The 25,674-nt window shown below is 39.2% G+C and overlaps 1 protein-coding gene across 1 annotated transcript; it reads right to left on the reverse strand.

Annotated features, from left to right (window-relative positions):
• Nucleotides 1-1,362: 1,362 nt before the first annotated feature.
• On the reverse strand, nt 1,363-15,821 carry lhfpl2b (LHFPL tetraspan subfamily member 2b). The gene is made up of 3 exons (XM_017691094.2): nt 15,678-15,821; nt 7,495-8,100; nt 1,363-2,372 (listed from the first exon to the last, which is right to left on the reverse strand). Exons 2-3 carry the CDS (start codon nt 7,901-7,903, stop codon nt 2,116-2,118), a joined length of 666 nt encoding a protein of 221 aa, XP_017546583.1. The 5' UTR covers nt 7,904-8,100; nt 15,678-15,821; the 3' UTR covers nt 1,363-2,115.
• Nucleotides 15,822-25,674: the final 9,853 nt, after the last annotated feature.

Consider the following 25,674-nt stretch of genomic DNA (forward strand, 5'->3'; position numbering starts at 1 on the left):
ATACTCACCATAATTTGCCTCAAATCCATATTGTATGTGGATATGTTCATTCTGTTTAACTCTGTATATTGTACATTTTAAATATGTTTAATGTTTATCTTGGTGAGCTTTTAGCCAAAATCCTGCTTCACCTCGGTTACCGGTTACGTTGCAGCGCACAACCAGAGACCCGCCCACAGGTCGGTATCTCAGGTATGATTGGCTTACAACGTAAGGGCTTTGATATGATTGGCTGAAAGTTACGTTAGTCAATCTCCGGTAGCGCAGCAGCACCAGCGCCTCCCCCAGGTCGCGCCGTGCTATTATAGTACACTGGCTATGTTTACATGCAAAGATTTTTGCCAATCCGATTGAATACAATCGGATTACAGATTCAGACTGAGGTGTTTATATGCTCACTCTGTTCAACAATCTGATGAGGTCCCAGTCGGCGTGAGATGAGTTTCCAGTTGGCGCGCTTGTGTTATTAATGGCTTTAAAATGACGTCAGACTCAGAAAAACGAGTCCTTCACATGCACTTACAAAGGAAGATGTCGTGCTCTGAGACACAAAAGCTGGTCGTCCGTCCCACCGCCGTCTTTTAAAGCTCAGAGTATAAACCTCGTCTCCTCTGCAGACCAACTTCTGCTCCGCCATGCTGAACGGTATAAGCCTTTCGCTATGACGCGCCGCGCATGCGCAGAACGTATTTGCACGTTCCGTTTGGAGTGTAATCGGATTCAGGCGTTTACACGGATATTATTCTTTTATTTACCGCATAATTTAGAGGTTTACCCACCTCACTCAATCGGATAGAAATTTTATTCTCAGTCGGATTAGTCTATTCCGATTGAGGTGTTTACATGGACGCATTCTATTCCGATCGAGCTATTAGTCGGATAACCCTTTGTGCCATGTTTAAAATGACTGAGTTCTTCAGTACGATCCCTTCTACTGCCAGTGTTTGTCTGTGGAGACTGCACAATGAGTGTGCCTTTTATGGGTTGAATGACCCCACTACAGGTCCAACCCCAACTATTACTACCACCACTGCTGGGTCTTCCTTTCCTTCAGTCCTTAATTTAGTGTAATTCAAACAGGTGTTTGTGTATATTTGTTTACATGTTATACTTACAACGTTTAAGCTTCTCTGTTGCCATATTATTTTACTTATTCACTTTTTTCTTCAGCTTTCAATTTACTACTGTACTAAATTAGCACTTTCTTAAACTATCCTGTGTGTTGAACAAAGCCAGGTTTGTTTACATGGTAATGCTCACTAGGCTATATGGGCAGGATCCCCTTCTGCTTCCCTTCCTGGCTTCTGTCTTGCACAACTTTCATAACATTGTATGCGAAACACCACAAATAAACCATAAATGTATTTTTCTATCTAACGCTTTTATTTATAATGCTCAGTAAAAAGCACAAAGATATAAAAAAATAAAACCAACAAAAATAAAGTTTGTTAACATAACAAATACATGAAAATTAACATGAAAAAATGACATAGCATGAAAAGAGCCAGTGCAAAACAATGTGATAGGAACAGTGATTATTCAAGTGTTTGCAACATTTTTATTTCCATCAGCTGAAAAACAGAATGGCCAAAATTAGATGTCTGAACTACAGAGAACACTCTCAACAAATCTTTGAAAATACACTTCTTGCCACTTGGCCCTTTAAAGGCCTACATCTGACATTTGTCTTGTATACTATTTTTTTTCTCTACAGTCCACTTATAAAATCTGTGTAGTTTCATGGCTCCCCTCATTCAAAAAGTAGTCTGGGCTGAAACACTCCTTATAACCTCAACATGAATGGGTGGAGCCAAACTGCTGTCGGCTGAATAAGCAGATATATGTAAATGTATTGTTTTTGTGACATCACAAAAGAGCGTATCTGGGTTAAATAAAAATAAATGAAAATGAAATCTACATTCACTAAAATAGTAAAACAGTGATGTGGAAATATAGACATTTTGAATGACAGCATAACTAACCTTTGGTAAACAGCACATTACTATGGCACATTACTACCCCACTTAGTTAGAATTTGGACTAAACCAAAATGAAAATTCCATGTAACAGCATCTGCATATCAACCAGCCTACAGAGACTAACTAGGCAAAACATTCAGAGCACACAGATGAGCATCCTGCCCTCATCTATCTCATCCTGCACCTTGTCATTCGATGTGGCGATCTCAGCCTGGGCAGAGAATACGGCGCAGATGAAGGTGAGCACTGTTCCTCCTATCGCTGTGTACAGGGCCCAGCCCAGAGAACACTGACCCAGTTTATACGCAGAAGCATCCGGCCCACAGTAGCTCACCACTTTGTCACAGCCAAAGCCTGCTGGGTAGAGCATCAGCCCCAGCATCAGGAACAAACCTGTGCAAAAGCAAAGAAAGGATAGATCTGTAATACACAATATAACATATCCATCCATCCATCCATCCATCCACCTATATCAGAGAAGGAAAATCATTTTTGAATTAGCATCTGGTACTGTAACTTAAGAAATCTTGAAAGGTTTTCTTTTCCAAATTTTTATTGGTCTATTTGCCATGCTCTGTGGCATGTATAAAAATGCTGAGCAGGCTCAGCTGACCACGATTTTGGATCAAGATGACAAAAGGAAAAGATGTAAGTGGCTTTGAAAGAAGGCTCTTATTTGGGCATAAATAGCAGGAGCTTCATACCCAAAGAATGCCTAACTGACTAAAAAGAACAATGAATAAAGTAACATTTAGATCTATGGATATCACTAAATAAGGTCAGAAATTGAGGTCAGAATCATGCATGTAATGAGATTAGTGTGATATGTGCATTAGTGTGATTAGAAAACCTGATGCAGGATGTGATTAGACTGTGTCAGTAAGATCAGTCCATCCACAACGACATAGAGATATAGTAGAGTTGCAGTGCATAAACCATTATTACAAAGAAGAATGCACATTTGAGAACAATAGGCACTGGTCTACACAGACCCTTCACCATTTTCTTTACAAGTGCATGTATGGCATACACCAAGAGAATGATATAGGCCTGTATGTGTGACCCTACAGTGAGGGGGTCTGGTGGCTTTGTTGTTAGGCTACAGGGTACATTTTGCTGCTAAGGTTTGGATCCACATGTACGGAATAGTTTGATGAGTATGAAAATAGTGTAAATCATACACTATGGCTAGTCAGCAGATCTCAACCCAATTAAACTCTTATACAGATTTTAGATGATAGTATTAGAGAGTGGTCTCCAACAACAACATCAAAGCAATGCAAATTCTATTCTAAGCTGTTCTGATGGTTCATGGTGGCCCAATTTTCCATTTCATTTTCCATCTGTTAATATATAAACAGAACAGTGAATACAGAAGTTCGTAATGAGTTCATCAGGTAAAACAAATTTCCCATTCAAGCATTTATGCCTCTTCTGCAGTCATAATCTAGTTAAAATTCTAATATTATATGAAATTATATGGTGTCCTATGGTATCTGAGAGAAAACTTTGTCATTATCTTGAGTATTGTGACTCATTGTAATCCCAAAGGTTCATAATCATAGTAGTTATTCACTAAATTGCAGGGAATGGATTTTTTTTGAATAAGTATTATGTCTCCTGCTGGATGTGACGTGTATTTTCCTCTCCACCAGTCATGTCTGTAAAGCAAGACCTCACCCATGCTGTCTAAACACTGAGATCCCTTTGAACTGTCTGATATCATCTGAAAGTTCTGTTCTGGGTAGAACTTTCAGATAAAAACTCTCTATGGTACGGAGACTTGCTTCAAAGGATACATATCATGATCAATATCTCAGTGATTTCTCTATACAACAGTCTTATTTAGCTATACATGTGCTCTAAAACATTGTAGAAGTGAGAGAGACTTGTGGATTTTATCAGGCCAGCTTTTGCACAAGATGAACAGAACAGGCAAGTGAGCTTTCTAAGCCACATAGTGTACTCACTCCATCATCAGATCAGACATGCAAGGTCCTGCCTCAGAAGCCATTCTTCTGACTGTTTAGGAATTGCTCAATCCCGCCGTCATAAATCTTTCACTAAGATTGCAGTGCGAGCACATAACTCTTTCGTCATTAGATAAACCCCTTTAGATATTAAAAATTCCTTAACCTTTTTAAGGAATGCTTCAGTGTTTTTAACCTGATCCCTGTCTGCTGTATCTGAAACTTATTTTTCAGTACTATGAAAATGTGTTAACTTAAAGCACATTTATGATGAAACACTTTCCCATTGGCTTCCATTATGAGTGTGTTTTGGGTCAATTTTTTTCAGTTCCTTTCTAAGTGTAAAGAAATGGCCCATAGTTATCAATCACATGGTACGCATGTAGCATATAGAGAACATATGGAACATGCCTGGAATATTCCTTTAAGCTTTGTATGTGCACGTCCCTAGACAGTTTTCTATTAACCCCAGATCAGCGTCACTCAGCCATCAGGCATGTTTGGAGTACATTTAGTCGTACACTGGAACTATGAGGCTAACATTGCTAACAAACATTAGAAGTCAATAGTCACCCAAATCTTTTCCGTAAATTAATCCCCAAAAAGTTTTCTAAACTCATTCAAACTGCATCCAGATCTTCATTAAGGTAAACAAGACTTGTCAATGTAGTTTAGGACACAGTATGACAATGAACAACAATGAACAAAACCTCACTGTGTAGTTGAACACAGGCAGCCATGTTAGACGTGTGTCTATACTTGCTGCCCCTAGCATTAAGTTACATGGTGGGGTTTTGTTAATGTTTTTTAGGTCTGAGCAACCTCAATAGAGACCCAAGTTCGGTTTGAGTGAATGTTTTGGCCAAAAAAAAAAATGAAAACATTCAAATGACTTCTGGTGCTTGTTAATGCCGATAGCCTGATCATTTCAGCACTAAACTAAAGAAGCACATATTTGGACACCAAGCATGTCTTGGCAGATCAGCCACAATTAAAAGAGTAAGAAGTCTGTAGCTTCTGGCAGGTCTGTACAGGTTCAACATGACAAATTATACCTCATGCTGAATGCTACTTTGTTAAAAATGCTGATGTATTTAAAAATAGCAAAACAAATACCCACCACTTAGCATTATGGTAATGACCATTCTAAAATGGCACTGAAATGGAATATTTTTCCAGCGTAATATGATAATTTACAGAGCTAATGTGCCAGCTTTCTATCCACTGGAACTGAAAGACAATGGTTAATGGTGTCACTGGCAACAGCAAGCCTGGCCACAGTCAACAATACAGTTCTGTTGCTGCGGGTTGGATTGGAAAGTGGTGCTGAGGGAGCAGGCAATGTGTGGTTGAGACGCTTTGCTCACCACTAAAATAAGAGATAGCAATTTTATGACTTGCACAAACCACAGCAAAATGTAGTCTACCATAACACAACAGTGGTTAAAAAATACTTGCACAAGCTTGGAGCCACTGTATTCCAGATTCTTCACCTGCGTTTACCCTAGAATATATCAGTTTTAAAGGCACTGTCACAAAAATAGCCTATTTCATTCTAAAGGATGAGAGGTTGGAAAACGATCATGCAATAAAGGCTTACAACTGTGGTGCATAAAACCGCACAAATGTCAAAAGTGGACCTTGAGGGGGGCTAACGTGAAGAAAAACAGGACACAGCCCTCTTAAAAACAACACTTGCACAAGGCCATAGCATTCTAGATTCTTTAGCTGACTTTAGTACATACACCACCACTTAACACTGATGCTCTCGTAAATAACAGGTTTATGAAGAATTAATAGATGATGTAAGTGTTGGGGGTTAGAAGGGGTATGGAATTTTATGGTCAGACTGTATTTCCCAGGCAAGCCTGAGCTTCTGAGGCTGGATGAAAGTCATCAGAGGAATGTCAGCCTCGGTATCCTGTGGGCTCAGAGGCTTTAACATCTGTCTCAGTATGACCTAAATATACGCCCTAATCTTCTATCCTTAGCCCATGTGGCTGAACTAAAAATTGGAAGGCTAAAACGGGCTAAGACCAAGACTAAACACAAGTAATACCACAGAGTATTAGCAAGAAATTGAACCCAAAGCACAGGAGGTCTGAGAAGTGATATAACTGATTTTAAAGGTGATGGGGGGACAACACCCACCCAAACTTGTGTTGTGAAAGTGACTAGTTTACCCTGTAATTGTATGGCATTAGATATAGTTCAGTGAGCTGCAGTGCATCAGGAACAGATCTACCATACAGAAACTACAGGTTTGTAGATATGGTCTAACACCAAAATCATATCTGGCCAGTGGTGGTCCACTGGTGGTCCCTTTGCACTGATGGGCAGAGAAGAGGGTGGGAGAAATTGTGCAGCAACAGATGGGCTATACTAGTAAAGTACGAGTAAATGTAAACCTTCAAAGTGCATCTGTATGGTAGGTGTCCCTGAAAAAATAGCATCAATGCCATCAATGCTATCTTTTGCATTCCCCCAAATTTAAGGTATTAAGTGGGTAAGTGAAAAGGTACAAACTGAAAAGTACAACATAATTACTTTGGGTAAAATGATGGTTATATTGAAATATGAAAAATATACTATTGTGGGTAAGACGATGCATTATACTGAAATTCCAAACAGGAAGTTATTTTTATTAAGTGTATAAGTGTTCTCCAAAGTACTGTGCAGCTATTTGGGAGTCCAAGATCAAGTACCAAGACAGTCTAATGAGACAACACTGTAATGCCTAATAGATTCTACCTATTAAGCAGGTAAATGACATAGTAAACTATCTAGTATTTGAAGTAACAAGGGGGTAAGTATGAACAGATTCATACTAACTTTCACTGTAATGTCATACATTTAACAAGGAAAGTGCATTTTAAACACCTCCAAGTACTAGATGGGTATACAAGATAGTCAGAATGATAACTTGAGCCTTACATAGTAAGTTCTTTTCTGCTTCCTAGAAATACAATAGCAGCGAATCTGAGCTGGAAAAGAAAATAATAATTCTACTTGCTTAAACATGTGAAATTACAGTGAAATGTTTGTACTGTTTGTACATTTTAAAAAATATTTTACAATCTCCTGTATATATTAGCTAGAACCTCTTAGGTATTTCAGTGTAAGGCAATGTATAGGGGGGATGTACAGTTTGCACGGTGTCCTCTACTTTCCATGATATTGCTCAGCCAGCTCAGATATTGGTATTAAATATTAATTTTATTGCTGTCACAACAAAATCTTGTATCTTGTATCTCCAAATTAATGCATTTACAGGAGAAGAAAAACATTTTGTTAACTTTGAATGGAAGTTAACAGAACAAGATTTTAAAATAAATATTGGACTATTTCTATTTGCTCCATGCATCATGAAATTTTAATGCAACATCAAAAACTAAAAACAAAAATGAAGATATTGTTTTCTTTTGACAGCAATGATATTTAGATTTACGCTTGGCTGGATATCAGTGACGTACCAGCATCACTGATATAAAACTGAGACAGAAAATAAAATTGTAATTAACAGTGGGAAAGACAAATGATCTTACCTGCTATGCCTTGAAGCAGGCCACACACGTTGAAGATGCTTTTCCCCAAGATACTCTGAAAGCACAGGCTAAAGACTGAGAGAAAGCCCACAATGGACAACAGGAAGATTCCAACAACCAGGAATATAGTTGTAGCTTGCCAGAATCCACTTGCAATCTCTGTAAAGTCTGCAGCGTATGGTCCACACTGGACAATCTTCTGTTGGGCCACCTTGATGCAGCGGCTGTAGAGGCCAAGGGAAGGCCGGTAGGGCTCTGGCGTCGGAACTACTGTAATGTTGGATCCGGATGGGTGGCGGGTCCCTATAAGCCAGTCAGCACTCATGAAGGCAACCAGCTCAGCAAATGCCACTACAATACTCATCAAGGTCCAGAGCATAGAACGACATGTAACAATGACATGACACATGTTGCTGATTTTATGAGCCTTCAGGCAGATGCTTTCTTCAGATTGGACAAGGAGAAAGGTCTGATGGAGACACAGCAGTTGAAGATCGTCAGTGTCACTTTCATAGTTCAGTCTTCAGAAGCAGAAGTATCATGTCCGGTATGATAGCATCCTTACCCATCATGGATGTACGGGATTGAGAAAACGCAAGTAGACACCTAAAAGCAGATCAAAACATAGAAATGGGATTTTTTTTGAGGAAGTTATTGACCAGACCGCCCTTCTCTGGTACTGACAGATTGCCCAAGGGCTCTGAATCAGACTCCTGCGTCACTACCACATCTGTAAACACTGACTGGATGCCTTTCATAAAAGCCATCACACAGACATAAAAAATGGTGTATTTCATCTCAAGATCATAATTTTTCAAGAAGATAATTTTATCCTCTCAAAATGCAGTATTTAGGGTTGGATTACTGGTCAGGCCAGTAGGGCCAGTGCCCTGGGGCCTCAGACCACTAGCTCAAAGACTAGGGACAGTCCTCTGCAGATGCAAGAATTAGATGAATTAATAGCCCTTATATGTAACAATTAAAATAAACTCCCATACCCAGCCACTATATTTAAAACAACTAAAAGTCTCCTAACATGAAGAATATACAGAAATATGATAGTAGGACATAACAGGCTGTTGCACATTAACTGATAATTAATCATTTCGGTTACATTCATTTTTTCCAGCATTGTTTAAAGTGTACAGAAATACACACACATACATTTTCTAAACCGCTTATCCTTTTAGGTCACGAGGGGTGCTGGAGCCTATCCCAGTGGGCACTGGGCAGAAGGCAGGACACACCCTAGACAAGTTGCCTGTCCATCACAGGGCAGACACATATACATTCACATCAGTTTAATAAAGTACCCAAATGCAATTCTGTTATGATGTTTCTGGGGGTTTATGTACCAAAAACATGTAAACTGTGCAGACTGTGGAGTAAATGGTACATTTTAAACCTCTCACAGAGTTTACATACTACTCCTATTCCCTCATTTTGTGTGTTACCATCAGAGTATGGGGGGTAGGAGAGCCTCTAAAGACGCTTTACCCAGGGGCCGCATAAGACCCTAATCCATCACTGACAGGATAGTACCACTGAGCTTCTTCTAGGTTGGTAAAATGATCTTTGATACATTGTAAATTGATTTTGAAAACATCAGTCAATGTTCCTATTGTTACCATGCCAGTAAGCATTGTAACACTATTGCCCATAGGGATTTGGATCACTTCAGAGATATTTTCTTTGGAAGTGTACATATTTCTGCAAAATCACTTTGAAAAGCTGAATAGAGATAGTTCTTGAGCAAGTCATCAAAGAAAACTGCAAGCTATAGGCGCGTCGCACCCAGGCCTGAGTTATGACAGGTACTCTCTTAGATAAGCACCAGCAAGACCGTGTAATTGGCAGATGCATAGCTTTAAGCCTGTGCAGACAAGCACAGAGCAAACCACAACGCCGTTAGCACAGCGCACAAAATTGCGCCTGGTTAGTCATAATACAATCATAACAGACCATAAAAGGTATAACATGGAATTTGAAGCGCTAGTTTACCGACACTTTCTTTCAACCAGAATGGAAGTAGACTACACACATGTGACAGTAAATAGCACACTGTCAGGACATCAGATATGTTTTTGTATCAACAATTACATCTAAGCTCTCCATAGCTGGTGGATAAGATCTGGGCATTTCTTTGCACAGCAAGCAGGCATTTTAGTTAACTGAATGAGGCCTTATTGTTGTTGTATAAGAGCCTTAACTTTGCCTAATTACACATCACCTATTCCTTTGATAAAACAAGAAAGGTAAGTCAGGAATTAAGGCACTCTTTCATTGAACGAGGCCAAAGGGAAATATGTGAATTTTTAAAGAAACCTACTGTCACATTTTTTTTGAGCTCACATTTCCATGTATCAGTATTGCTGTGCTCAGACCAGTGCTTTGGTGACTTATTATCTATACCAAAGGTTCCAAACCTCTTTTGTCTTGTGGGAAAAACACAATGTTTGGCCCAAAAAGGCAGTTTATAACATAGAAATAAAGAAGGTACATTTCAAATCTAGTTATTAAACATGTATTAAATGTATTTTATAACATTACACTACTATTACTTTACTACGTACTGTCACTATAATGCTTAAATTACAATACAATTTTAAGAGTAAAAAATTAAGAATTGAATTAGTAATATAACACTATGCAAAAGACAGAAACCACCGTTCAGTGCTTAAAGCTTTCGTCTTTGAGGGATAGGAGATAATCAAGCTCCACTGCACTTCATATCTGAAAAAATCCACACATATTTCTGTGCATCCTTCCACTGTGAGAAGACAACTCAACACTATGAATCTGAAAGGATGTGTAGCTAATGAGCCACCAACAGAAAAAGGAAATAGCCAAAGAAGAAGCTTAAAAAATTAAACAAAGGCATCAGTAAATGTGTCTGGGATTACTTTGGTTGTGTGAAGCAGAAAATGCAACCAACTTCTAAGACTGAACTTTAGAGGTTCCCAGAATTGCAGATTTGAAAAACTGAAAGCAAGTCTTATGAAATTAATATAAGCTGTAATGAAGGTAAAGCGTAGATATGGTAATATGAAAATATAAAATTATAAGTAGTTGTTGAGGCTTCTGTGTAATTTTCTGTTAAATATGTTTTCAGACCCCAAACCTGAAAAATTTATAACATTTGCTTAATTGCCATTTTGACTAGAAATGAAATAAATGAAGGATATTGTCTATAATTTTGCACTGTAATCTCTATAGTAAATATGCTTATTCTCTCATCAGCTGAGGGTGTAGGGTTAGGGTAACTTCATGGCCCAGGAGCAGTCCCAGTATACAGCTCTTGTATCACTGAAGAGTACTGATTTTTAGTTTTAGCAGTACTGATAGATAAGAAACATTTAGTTCACTGCAATCTCTGTCTTTTGATTCTATTAGTTTTTTTGAAAGAACAGTTCAAATACATAAAGGTGAATCAACAAAAGAATCTTGTGAAAGTGAATCCAAAAGTGAATCTCGAAAACTGCTTTCTGTCTAGTTAACAACACTATGAAATTTACTTTAGTGTACATTTTAAGAAAAGTAGAACAAAGCATTAAAACAAACTACGTCAGGTTCTTAAGACATTCTTTTTTGAGCAGAGGAGCCATACTCAGGGAACTATTTATCAACTTATGAACTTTTGAAAATGAAGACGCAACCTTGTGGCACTATTTTCTGTCATGTAAACTATTTTCTGTGGTAACATGTCTGACCAGAAGAAAATAACTGACATGCATATGAAACCCCAAAAATGGGAAGTGAATGTGAAGTCGGCTCCCCAACTGCTCTTCATGTGTGAAACTCTGCTTACAGCAATTATAAAGAGTCGTGCTGTGATGCTCTGTTTACCTGGACAGGCACTTTAATGTGTCTAAATCGAAAAACACACAAGGCAAAATTACTTGAGCGCAGTCTAATCAAATCAGAGCGCATGACTTCCCCAAAATAAAAGGCATAAAGGCAAGACTGCCTTTGATCCTTAAGGGACCTCGTTGAAGAATTTGACTGCCCGTGAGCGGCTGTGAGATGCAGAGACAATAGCATCTCCTGCTGCGGTCCCAGCGTGGTCTTCAAATTGGATGAGCCCCCACTGACAGGGATCAAAGAACCCAGTAATGTCCACAGATGGAGTTTCAATGTCTGATGGATCAAATGTTGCCTCAGATACTGGTCAACAGCCGACAAGAATCCTTGCTCGTTCCTCTCATTATTTTACTCCTCGGAAAATCTGGAATCTCATTAAATATCAGAACTAAACTGTGTCTTCATTCCAAATTAGTGCCTACAAAAGGGTTCTGTGCTTGAAAAGTACACAATTTCCTCCTCAACCCCACACAAAGTCAGCTGGGACATGTTAAGTGTCAAAATATGGGTCTTCTATTATAAAGTAAACATTTATTGTACTAGGCTAGTAGCTTTGACACCAAGCACGTCTTAGCTGAGCAACTATCCTTTTATTTATTATACATGCTAAAACTATTTCCTCAGGAATTGGGCTTTGGCAGAACTAAGCAATCTTAACTTTAAAATAGCTCAGCTCTAAAAACTGGCCAGGGTTGGGATGCAATGAAATACAGGTATTAGGAACACATATATCAGGAAATTAAGAATTTGAATTTAGTCTTTTTGTAAAGTTTTGTAAAGCCAATTCAGAATTCAATTACCTTTTACATTTTAGGATAATACTATTAGAATACTTAGCCACTAAATGAAACATACAACTTTCGAAAGAAACACAATGTTTACTATTTTAGAATCAGTGCATGGAATGTTGCAAACATGCCTGTTAGATGAAAATCTAAAGGGGATTTCAATTGAGGTCTACTTTACAAATGTAACAGTGGGGAGTGAGGAGGCGGATGCATAAGCTGAGATAAGCGACTTTTATTGAGGGCAAATACAGGGTCGTAGTCATGACAGTCCAGGAGAGATTGGGGTTCAGACATGACGAAAGAAAGACTGATGAATACACAACAGAGAAACACTTCGAACAGGACATACAAACAATTCAAACGTATCCAACAGCATGTCAAAACAAATCAAACAACTCCAACATCAAACAAACATCCCAAACAAAGACCTGCCAAAACAAAGGGCAAACACAGGGCTTAAATATGACACCGGGAAGATGAGGGACAGGTGAAAACAATCAGGGCAAAGTCACAAAACAAGGGGCCAAGAATAGGGATACCAAAACAAAGAAGCACGTGGACTATCAAAATGAGAACAAAAAGCACATGGGTAATATTCACCAATATCTTCATAAGTTTCTTTTTAAATTTGATCTTGTGAAAGGTCCTTAGAAAAAGTCTTTGTCAGATTCATGACATGCTCCTAACCCACAGAAATGTTCACATCTTTGTGCTCCTAAGTAAGCGCAGATTCTGTTCGTACCCAAGAACAAATCCCAAATAAGAAAATATTGATGAATGCCAGAATCTTCATGAAAACTGTGTAAGTAGGTTGTAATAAGAAATTTCTTCTTAAGAATGGCTGGTAAATGAGGCCCAATGTGAAGAACAGTTATTACTCTCAGTGGTACTGAGCTCTGCTAGACCCTGAGCAGACTGATAAATCAATGTGATGCTCAATTATTAATCTCAGTGTTACTGAGATCTGCTAAAGCCTGAGTGGGCTGAAAAATCAATGTGATGATCCGTTATTAATCTCAGTATTACTGAGCTGTGCTAAAGCCTGAGTAGACTGATAAATCAATATGATGATCAGTTATTAATCTCAGTGTTACTGAGCTCTGGTAAAGCCTGAGTGGACTGAAAAATCAATGTGATGATGACTAATTAATCTCAGTGTTACTGAGCTCTGCTAAAGCCTGAGTAGACTGATAAATCAATGTGATGATCAGTTATTAATCTCAGTGTTACTGAGATCTGCTAAAGCCTGAGTGGGCTGAAAAATCAATGTGATGATCCGTTATTAATCTCAGTATTACTGAGCTGTGCTAAAGCCTGAGTAGACTGATAAATCAAAATGATGATCAGTTATTAATCTCAGTGTTACTGAGATCTGCTAAAGCCTGAGTGGGCTGAAAAATCAATGTGATGATCCGTTATTAATCTCAGTATTACTGAGCTGTGCTAAAGCCTGAGTAGACTGATAAATCAATGTGATGGTCAGTTATTAATCTCAGTGTTACTGAGCTCTGCTAAAGCCTGAGTAGACTGATAAATGAATATGATGATCATTTATTAATCTCAGTGTTACTGAGCTCTACTAAAGCCTGAGTAGACTAATAAATCAATGTGATGGTAAGTTATTAATCTCAGTGTTACTGAGCCCTGCTAAAGCCTGAGTAGACTGATAAATCAATATGATGATCAGTTATTAATCTCAGTGTTACTGAGCTCTGCTAAAGCCTGAGTAGACTGATAAATCAATGTGATGATCAGTTATTAATCTCAGTGTTACTGAGCTGTGCTAAAGCCTGAGTAAACTGATAAATCAATGTAGTGATCAGTTATTAATCGCAGTGTTACTGAGCTCTACTAAAGCCTGAGTAGACTGATAAATCAAGGTGATGATCAGTTATTAATCTCAGTGTTACTGAGCTCTGCTAAAGCCTGAGTAGACTGATAAATCAATATGATGATCAGTTATTAATCTCAGTGTTACTGAGCTGTGCTAAAGCCTGAGTAGACTGATAAATCAATGTAGTGATCAGTTATTAATCGCAGTGTTACTGAGCTCTGCTAAAGCCTGAGTAGGCTGATAAATCAATGTAGTGATCAGTTATTAATCGCAGTGTTACTGAGCTCTACTAAAGCCTGAGTAGACTGATAAATCAATAGGATGATCATTTATTAATCTCAGTGTTACTGAGCTGTGCTAAAGCCTGAGTAGACTGATAAATCAATATGATGATAATTTATTAATCTCAGTGTTACTGAGCTCTGCTAAAGCCTGAGTAAACTGATAAATCAATGTGATGGTAAGTTATTAATGTCAGTGTTACTGAGCTCTGCTAAAGCCTGAGTAGACTGATAAATCAATGTAATGATCAGTTATTAATCTCAGTGTTACTGAGCTCTTTTGAGGGATGATCAAACTAATAATCTCAGTAGTGGACATGTCTGCAAGTGATAAGTTTAGTATCCATGTTGTACTGTACCTACTTGGGGGATTTTGGGAGTAGCAGTGGACTGAAGCAGGAAAGAGAAATGAAAAGAATTTTCATAATTTAATTTAAATGATGTACTCATTTTAAATTTATCAGCAAAATAATGACATTAGGTAAACTGCCAACCAGTACCAACGATGAACAGTGTTGAAATGTGGTAATGAAATACCACTGAGTTAGTGTGTTCAGTATTCAGCCATCACTACTATTTCAGTGTATTTCGTCCAGTCTTGCCAATGAGGTAAATGAAGAAGCTTTAAAGAAAAATGTGTTGAAACACAGCCTCGAATCCTGTCTGTCCACTTCAGTCCCCCAAACTCCTTCAGCACTTTAGCCGCGCGATGGGAGGAGACCTCCACTCCTACACGGATCTGTTTAATCATAGCTTTCTTTTCCTGAACAAAGACTAAAATAAAATTTGGATTTGTCTATTATAATACTAAATCTGCCTTGCTCTTGGGCGCAAATCCCTCAGAAAACAGCCATTTTGAGCCGTGTAGCTGGACCGTACCTTCAAGAGCTGCACTAACACAAGTTAACAATGAGAGCTGACTGTCTGCAGAGCTTTTGTCTCTACTATTCAGTGACTGCACGTTAAGCTCAGCCTGGGGTCCAACAGAAGCTGGTAGACCGATTTAGTCCGATTCGCGACAGAACGTGTGAATGGAGAGCTCTTTTTCATGTTAAGACGTCACTCTCGGTGGCTGCCTCCTGGCTGACTCTTCTCTCTAAAGATAACCGAACACCGTTAGCGCAGACCGTCGATAGCTTCCTATTCAGCCGAAATAAAGTCTGAGCTCAGAATTCAAACCGGACATTTTACCCGTGAAGAACGGAGAAGCCCGTTACACTGACCCGCTCAGACTAGCCTACTTCCTCCTACGGCTAGTCTGAGCATTTCTGCCCATACAACCAGGAATGTGATAAAAAAGAGGACAAAACCTACGACCACTGCGATCATTACGAGTCTCGATCTCAGCTAAAGCAGTGAAAGTTATGAAAAACCATCAAAATGGCGCTTCATTAAAAAAAAAAATGTTTAAAAGCTCACCCGGGTGTTAGTGAAGGCACGTTCATTCTTCTCTTCTTATTCCAATAGCCATTCAGGAAGTTTTCAGCTCAAGCTCGCTCGCTCGCTCTCTCTCTCTCTCTCTCTCGCTCTCTCTCACTCTCTCTGTGTTTGACTCTCCGTCTGTCTTTCTGCCTCTCTCTCTCTCTCTCTCTCTCTCTCTCTCTCTCTCTCTCTCTCTGTGTTTGACTCTCCGTCTGTCTTTCTCTCTCTCTCTCTCTCTCTCTCTCTCTCTCTCTCTCTCTCTCTCTGTGTTTGACTCTGTCTGTCTTTCTGCCCCCCTCTCTCTCTCTCTCTCTCTCTCTCTCTCTCTCTCTCTCTGTGTTTGACTCTCCATCTGTCTTTCTGCCCCCCCCCTCTCTCTCTCTCTCTCTCTCTCTCTCTCTCTCTCTCTCTCTCTCTGTGTGTGTTTGACTCTCCGTCTGTCTTTCTGCCTCTCTCTCTCTCTCTCTCTCTCTCTCTCTCTCTCTCTCTCTTTCTCTCTCTGTGTTTGACTCTCTTCGTCTGTCTTTCTGCCTCTCTCTTTCTGCCTCTCTCTCTCTCTCTCTCTCTCTCTCTCTCTCTCTCTGTGTGTTTGACTCTCCGTCTGTCTTTCTTCCCCCCCCTCTCTCTCTGTGTGTGTGTGTGTGTGTTTGACTCTCCGTCTGTCTTTCTGCCTCTCTCTCTCTCTCTCTCTCTCTCTCTCTCTCTGTGTGTGTGTGTGTGTTTGACTCTCCATCTGTCTTTCTGCCTCTCTCTCTCTCTCTCTCTCTCTCTCTCTCTCTCTGTGTGTGTGTGTGTGTTTGACTCTCCGTCTGTCTTTCTGCCTCTCTCTCTCTCTCTCTGTGTGTGTGTGTGTGTGTTTGACTCTCCATCTGTCTTTCTGCCTCTCTCTCTCTCTCTCTGTGTGTGTGTGTGTGTGTTTGACTCTCCATCTGTCTTTCTGCCTCTCTCTCTCTCTCTCTCTCTGTGTGTGTGTGTGTTTGACTCTCCATCTGTCTTTCTGCCTCTCTCTCTCTCTCTCTCTCTCTCTCTGTGTGTGTGTGTGTGTTTGACTCTCCGTCTGTCTTTCTGCCTCTCTCTCTCTGAGAGTGAGGAGTGGTTTGATGTAAAATGGTTAATTGTGAATCTTAACAAAACATCTTTACAGCGTTAGTGACAGGAACCAGGGGTCAATGTCTGCAACACAAATGAATTTACTATCCAAAACGACCAGTGAACCTAGACATGCATGTTTTCATACATAATGTTGATAACGCTAAACTAGCTGTAAGTACTATTTTTTCCCTATAATGCCCTTCAAGTACCTTTCTGTCGTTTATGGGATTTAAAAAAATACTGTAGCAGCCCACTACTGGTTCACACGGCCTCCAAGACACTCGGGAGGCATGGCCATGCAAGTGGCCATCGGTGGAGGTTCATGGTGGGTGCATGCCCTCCTAAAAGCCCTCCTAAAAATGGACTTCTATATTGTTTAAATGTCATTGTTTGCTACTGTAAAGATGTGTTGTGTTCTATTTGTGGTTTAATGTATCTGAGTATGCGGGCGTTTTGTGCTGGGGGTTGATCAATGTGAAGGTGAAGCCTGTAGCTGGTGGTGATTTCCCTCTCAAGTTCAATACTTTGTTTGTTCCTGTCTAAATTGGGGTTTAATATAGACCACTTCCTGTGGTGGAGATCATGGCTTCCCTTGTGTCTTACTCTACACTGGTGCCACAATATGTTTTGTGCCAAACGCTTACCTAACTCCATTTTTCAGACAGCAAGAGGTGTATTTGCGACCATTTAAAGTATTATGGTTATGTGAAGTAGCTTTTAGTAGCAGTAAACACTTTGAGCATGTATTTGCCATCAACTACAGTTGAAAAACCTAGAATGGAGCATTTCACATCACACCATCCTGAATTACATTGTTTAGTCATTTATGATTTAATTACACAGAAAGTAAAATTCAAAAAGACAAAATGTTTGGAATTTTCAATTAGGTTTTGCTTTTTTTTGTTGTTTTTTACCTATTCTTACTTTTACTCTCAAAATACACCTGATTTGATATCTCCGAAAAGTAGCTGGAACAAAACTACACAAAACTGAATAAGATTATATCAACATAGATCAAGATGTCATTAAAAGCTTTTATACTCTTAATTATACATGTTTAATGAAGATCTGTGTGTAAATATTATCATTGTCCAAAAAGCACAAGTCTATCCAAATGGCAACTTTACAGTCAAAGGCAAAAACATGTTAGTGGACAAAACAAATTTCTCTTGGTCCATTCATCATGAAATTTTCACCCAATGTAAAGAGCTGCTGCTGTGCTTAAAAGTAGAAATGTAAACATTGAAAAAAAAGACACTCATTTTTCGTTTTTTTTGTAATGCACCCTATACATGTACATTCAAAAATGTATTTGTTTATTTTTAGAGAAATAGGGAAAAACTTCACGCAGAACGACTCTACATATCTTTGTTATGTGCCTTTCCTACAGATGATGTATAACAGTTCTGGAAAGGAAATGACTCAGGACGGTGTGTACTTAAACTTGCAGAGGGTCAAAAGTTTAATCTGCTACACAGCTGACTGTATGAGAAACTCTGAAAACAAGCGGCCAATTTAACCAGGTTTAGCTGCACTTATTACTGTTTAAATACAAATAAATAATAACAGAGAGATTCACTTTTGCTCACTTTCATTACATTTACCTGAGAGACTGTATGGGCAAAAATTCATCATCCTAAGCATTTATTATTAAAGGCTGTCTATCATTATGTGTATATTAGATTTCACTGTAGGACTGAGATGACAGCCAGCACTTAAGCAAGTCACAATACATTTCCATTTTCAGTTATGCTTTTCAATCTGAATAAGTGTCCAGCCAGAAACGTTCAGTCTCAAGAGTTGTTGATGAAGAGTGAAAGAAACCAATGTCATGTCTGTCCAACAAATGGCTTATTTTATGCTCTAAAATGAATGGCTAATAATGGGAATGTGCCACATAAACAGTGGATAGAGTTTATATAAAATGAATATAGACTGATTTTCTGATTATGTTTCAAACAGAACCAACACTGCTAAATTGCAAAACGAGTGCTTAAACGTCAGTGTGCCAGTCACCAGACATCCTGAGCACGACCTCAGACCCACTCATCTTTGTGGTTTCTGACTTTGTGGTGTATATACTCTGTCTTTAGTTGTGAAGTCTTCTGTGTTAAAGATGCCAGCCTTAACAGTCAGCTCGTCAGCCTTAACAGTCAGTTCGTCAGCCTTAACAGTCAGTTCGTCAGCCTTAACAGTCAGCTCGTCAGCCTTAACAGTCAGTTCGTCAGCCTTAACAGTCAGTTCGTCAGCCTTAACAGTCAGCTCGTCAGCCTTAACAGTCAGTTCGTCAGCCTTAACAGTCAGTTCGTCAGCCTTAACAGTCAGCTCGTCAGCCTTAACAGTCAGTTCGTCAGCCTTAACAGTCAGCTCGTCAGCCTTAACAGTCAGTTCGTCAGCCTTAACAGTCAGTTCGTCAGCCTTAACAGTCAGCTCGCCAGCCTTAACAGTCAGTTCGTCAGCCTTAACAGTCAGCTCGTCAGCCTTAACAGTCAGCTTGTTAGCTGTAACAGTCAGCTCGTTAGCCTTAACAGTCAGCTTGTTAGCTGTAACAGTCAGCTCGTCAGCCTTAACAGTCAGTTCGTCAGCCTTAACAGTCAGTTCGTCATCCTTAACAGTCAGCTCGTCAGCCTTAACAGTCAGCTTGTCAGCCTTAACAGTCAGCTTGTTAGCCTTAACAGTCAGCTTGTTAGCCTTAACAGTCAGCTCGTCAGCCTTAACAGTCAGTTCGTCAGCCTTAACAGTCAGCTCGTCAGCCTTAACAGTCAGCTTTTTAGCCTTAACAGTCAGCTTGTTAGCCTTAACAGTCAGTTCGTTAGCCTTAACAGTCAGCTCGTTAGCCTTAACAGTCAGCTTGTTAGCTGTAACAGTCAGCTCGTCAGCCTTAACAGTCAGTTCGTCAGCCTTAACAGTCAGCTCGTCAGCCTTAACAGTCAGCTTGTTAGCCTTAACAGTCAGCTCGTTAGCCTTAACAGTCAGCTTGTTAGCCTTAACAGTCAGTTCGTCAGCCTTAACAGTCAGCTTGTTAGCCTTAACAGTCAGTTCGTCAGCCTTAACAGTCAGCTTGTTAGCCTTAACAGTCAGTTCGTTAGCCTTAACAGTCAGCTTGTTAGCCTTAACAGTCAGCTCGTTAGCCTTAACAGTCAGCTTGTTAGCCTTAACAGTCAACTCGTTAGCCTTAACAGTCAGCTTGTTAGCCTTAACAGTCAGTATGTCAGCCTTAACAGTCAGCTTGTCAGCCTTAACAGTCAGCTCGTCAGCCTTAACAGTCAGCTCGTTAGCCTTAACAGTCAGCTCGTCAGCCTTAACAGTCAGCTTGTTAGCCTTAACAGTCAGCTCGTCAGCCTTAACAGTCAGCTTGTTAGCCTTAACAGTCAGCTTGTTAGCCTTAACAGTCAGTATGTCAGCCTTAACAGTCAGCTCGTCAGCCTTAACAGTCAGCTGGTCAGCCTTAACAGTCAGATCGTCAGCCTTAACAGTCAGCTTGTTAGCCTTAACAGTCAGTATGTCAGCCTTAACAGTCAGCTCGTCAGCCTTAACAGTCAGCTTGTTAGCCTTAACAGTCAGCTCGTCAGCCTTAACAGTCAGCTCGTTAGCCTTAACAGTCAGCTCGTCAGCCTTAACAGTCAGCTTGTTAGCCTTAATAGTCAGCTTGTTAGCCTTAACAGTCAGCTCGTCAGCCTTAACAGTCAGCTCATCAGCCTTAACAGTCAGCTGGTCAGCCTTAACAGTCAGCTCGTCAGCCTTAACAGTCAGCTCGTCAGCCTTAACAGCAAGTATAACACATTAAAAACATTTTAACTCTTTGAACTAATTAGTTCATTCATTTCAATTTACCTAATTCACCTTTTTATTCTATCTTGAACTCAGAACTTTAAGCAACTTTGTGGCTCCTGAGTGGTCCATTGCAGTGCACATCACAGTTTGACTCAATTATGTTGAACTGAAGACTGGATACTTAACAGGTATACTGTAGGTGCTGCTATGATACCTTGACGTGTATAAAGACTGACAGAATGATGAAGGAAAGAGTGAAGCATGCTGGTTAGAAGGCTTATTACATGGTCCAACCCTTTGCACTTACCACACCCCAGACCACAACCACGAAGGTTTCACTAAAACCTGCCAGAGTTCCCAAGTAGGCCTACTCCCAGGATTTAAATATAACAGGATTTACAGGAATCAATAAACACAGGTGGATTTACATGGCAATGTGCCCTTTTAAAGCACTGGAGCTCTGAACGAAGACCATGTGGAAAGTGCACGAGTATGCCAAGGAAATCTATAATGTCATCATTTGCTATATCAGAGGTTTCTGTGACTTTGAACCTTACCACATCCATCCTGCTCCTCCTTCCCTGCTGCCTCAGAGAAACACAAACTGGAAATGCACAAAATCCTGGAAGCTGGTAACTTATAGGGAAGAAAAATAAAAAAGAGAGGTCTGCTTAATATCGCTGTGCTTTCTCCTAGCCATCAAAAAAATCAGGCGGATAGGCAAAGGACACTTTTGCCACTCAGATATTTCCAATGAGCAGAAGACCCCAGTAATCTCACATCTCTTTTGAGTTTAAAGTGACATGTTTATCTGCAAATGAACAAATATACAATCTTAACACAAACTCAGCCATTTCCTAACCAAGAATAAGAACCTTCTTAGTTTTGATACTGGGAAAACTTATCTAGGTCTGACTATAGTCTCACTATAAAATCTCATGAGCCCTAAAAGATCAATAAACTCCTCCTTTCATGCACAACATCACATTTTCTTGATCCAGAAATTGTATGTGGATGTTACTTATTTTTAAATGCAGGAAGAATTTTGTTACTGAGTTTCCAACTTACTACTAACCTCTGTTCTTTGACTGTGGCACAGGAAAGGTTTCAGTGGTCAGTAGTAGGTAATATTCCTTATTTTGCTAAATGAAACTCACTTTTATTAGTCACTGATTAGGCCAACATTTCCTTACTGTACTATCTGCAACCACTGGTTGCATTATATACATTTTTGTAATGAGGAATATACTAAACAGATGTACTGGCTACCATTATCTGGCTAACATTAACAATCAACATATTCAAAATGTGTACAACATCATAATGATATTATCCATATTTCTGATAAAACTTGAATGCAAACCAGTTGTATTTGCACCTTTGTAAGTTGGAAACATCTGATGAGCAAGCAAAGGCTGCAGTGAATTAGAGGGAGCCTTTAGGGTTATGTAAAGCATTATAACCTCGTATAACATCATATAGCTAATTTAGGCTTTCACCTTCGAGAATCTGCATTGATATTTAGTTCCTGATGATGACCTTCTTGTATCACTATAATCACAAAGGTCTAGTTGGGCGCAGATGTTAGCCTCTGGACAGCCTCACTGTCCAGTCTTGTCCTTTCATGAGTACTCAGCTGTCACTAGTCCACACAGGCCTGCTCCAGCACAATGAGCACAAGAGAATTGTGCAGCAAACAGAGGTGGATAGTTCAGGTCAAGATAAATGAGTTAAAATCTTTCCCAGGATTGTGTTCCAACTGCCTTGCTTCTCTACTCAGCTCAAACCAGCTCAAAGCAGTGGTGCCAACACACTTGGAAGAACATTTTGGGAAGAATTTTTACTTTCTGGACCTGAATTACCCCCTCTGAGCCTGCAACCACAGAAGAAGGTCAATGTTAACATTAAGGTCATAAGATATTACTGCAAGTATACGCTTGCACTAGTATTAAGGGCTATTATATTGCTTCTGCTTCAGAGGTTGGTTAAGCAAATGTCAATGTCTGTCCTTCTATGGATTTCAGTGCACTGCCTATTGCCCATCTGCCTTTCATTGATGTTTATTAATAATACATTTTATTTTATTTGTATGTGAAACAAAATGTGCTTAATGAGATTTTAGTCAATATTTCCTTTAACTCACAACATTTAGCATAGTATTTTAGTGAATCAACAAAACAATTTAAGTGGAGCTCACTTACAGCTCAATTCAGCTCATTTCAACACTGCTTTGTTGTCGTTTTACTGCTGTTGGAAGAAAATCTCAATTTTTCATTTTCAGTTTTTGACATAATACAACAAATAGACAATAAACAATAGGTAAACAGAGAATGAACTAGACGCACAGAGGTGTACTGGTGCATAGAAAGTGTGTATATGTATATGCAAAATATGTACACCATTTTTTTACAGTGTTCTGTAAACAACGGTATGAATGTTCAAGTTCAAGTGTATATGACTGTCAGCAGTTTGGAATGACATTAAAGTGCAATGTGCATACAGTTTGAGTAGTGTTTGTATTCATGATCTGGTGGGTGCTGTGTGACCAGTTTAACAGCTTGATGATAGAAATTCTTCTTGAACCTCTTCTGAAAATTAAAAGATAAAAGCTCAAGCTTTTATCTATTCCCCCTCCAAATTTCCTCCTGCAGGTTAGGATGGTTAGAACTCCCTCTCTTTTTCCACACTTTTGGGCTTGGGAGGGTTAGTGCTTTCTACTGTCTAGACTGTTTTTGGACATTGAAATTGATATGCCTTCAGAACCCTCCATGGTCTGAGAGTAAGAAGTGCTAACCCTCCACTTGTGGGACACAGAGGGATCTAGCCAAAAATTTGAGGGGGAGGAGGTAAAGACTCAACAAAAAAAATTCAGCTAATAGTGAGCCTACACATTAACTGCTTTATTGAGTAAGCTCAACTTAAATTGTATATTTTTGTACTTAAGTGATATGCAGAACTGACAAAAATGTTAGGAGAACTTCTGACTAAACAGAGTTGAGTAAACTCAAAAAAGCTGTAAAATCTGTTACCTTAAAATGTAAAAAAGTTAACCTGCCTCTACCTGTATGCTGTCAGCTCTGTAGGCTGTACTGTTGTTGGCATACATAATGTTGGACAGCAGTCAATGCTATGTGTTCACAGTCTCAGGAGTAGTTTATAGATTATGCCTTCATGTTAACTCAGTATTTGGAATAAAATATCCCATGAGAGGAAGAGATTGAGTGTGTGTTTACTAGCAGTGTACAAATATTTTGATTCACTCTGTCGTACTGGAACTCTCATCACACAGTCATTCCTAGTGCAATCGCTGCTCCTGATTGAACTAGTAAGCAGGAGGCAGCAAACAATCACCCAACTATATAAAAGAAATGCTATAGACAAAATGGCTACGATGAACCTTCGGGAGCTGAGGGTATTTGTGAACTCACACTTCACTCACACTTCAATCCCTCACAAGTACACAACTTACATAGTAAATTATATTACCAAATAATACATTGCTGCTGTTGGAACAAAACCTCGTATCTCTATTATGTCATTTTTCAGTTTTAGCATAATTTGAAAATGCCTGTTGTCCTTCACATTGTGTGTACATTTCATGACGAATGGAACATATGGCCCAAAATTACTTGGACTGAGTTGCATTAAAAGTAAAGTATGTTTTTCTTTCTCCTGTAAAGTTACCATTTTGCAAATATGAGGTTTCGGGGACAGCAGTGATCTGGTAGTTACTGAATAACAAGTCTTCAGATTAAAAAGGCTGCAGCTGAAAGGATGACCTGCACATTGGCCCTTTGTCTTGGCTCTGATAAAGGAAGGAACTGAGCTGACGGTCCAGTACATTGTTCAACCCTCAGTTTCCCGCACCCCATACCACAATTGCCAAAGTCTCAGTACCCTGCCAGAGTCGCTGTTAACAGAGCCAAGACAAACATGGCCAACTCACAGCATAGCATATGACTAAAGACATAAGAATTGTTGAAATGACATTGTGCTGTTTTCTTTGTTTTAGGAATTGAGATTGGGATTCTGACCAGGTGGTCACAGAGGACTGCACATGAGTTGGCCACATTGGTGATATTTTGTTCTGCTTTGGGTTTGTACATTATTACTGAAGTTATGGGTATTTGTGCAACGCAATCATTTTGCTCAAAATAAAAGGCAGAAAGGAGGTGGATCATCAAAACACTAGCACTAATTGTATATGCTTGGTATCTGTTTTCTTGTATGTTATTATTAACTTAATTTTTGTATGCATCTAGTCTACAAAAGGTCGGAAAGGCTTGATAGGCTACATCAATGTGCATCATATGATCACATAGAGAGTTTCTGAGCTTAAGCCTAGCCTACACACTTAAAAACATGGTTCTTCAACTGTTCTTTAGCAAAGGCAATTATTTGATTTACAACCACGAGTTCCATACAGAGTCATTTCATGCTTAAATGGTTCTACGCATGGTGAAATGGCTCTTCAGATTGATGGAGAATGTGGTGTATATGGTTCTGTATATATAAACTTTGAAACCATTGAAAATGGTTCTTTATAGCACCAAAAAGGGTTCTTCTGCTGTTACAAACACAAGCTTATCTTGGAACACTAAGGTACTTTTAAGTTGCCATTCACTGAGCGTTGGCTCCCTCTAGTGGCTACATCTGTAGCATGAGGCTTTGCTGTTAGAGGTTTTAATTAGCTGGAAATCATATGGAAGGTGTTGGGCCTCCTTAGGCTTTGTGAACACAATACCAAGTGCAAGACATAGCTTTGTGCTTTGTAAATAAACACTGTAAAATTAAATGACAGATGGGTCAACTTGAAGTTGAAAGTCAACCTTTCTCAAATTAATTAAGTCAAAGTTTTCTACACTTACATTTTCAGTACTGCATTTCGTACTAAACATGAGTATAAATAACCAAACATACAATACCCTAACACTTCTGTTGTTAATTTACAGAAATAGAAAAATGCATAAACAAATGATGCCTCTATTTAATTTGTGTCTGTTACTGTTATTATTCTGGTAAAACACTGTATGTCAGAATAATTAGCCGAACTAGTGAAAGTGTTTAATTACAGTAAAAGACCGTATTTGTAAGAAATTAAATGCCTGTAATTTTCCAGTCATGAGAG

Source organism: Pygocentrus nattereri, chromosome 20, assembly GCF_015220715.1.
Source record: "Pygocentrus nattereri isolate fPygNat1 chromosome 20, fPygNat1.pri, whole genome shotgun sequence".
NCBI classification, from domain to species: Eukaryota; Metazoa; Chordata; class Actinopteri; order Characiformes; family Serrasalmidae; genus Pygocentrus; species Pygocentrus nattereri.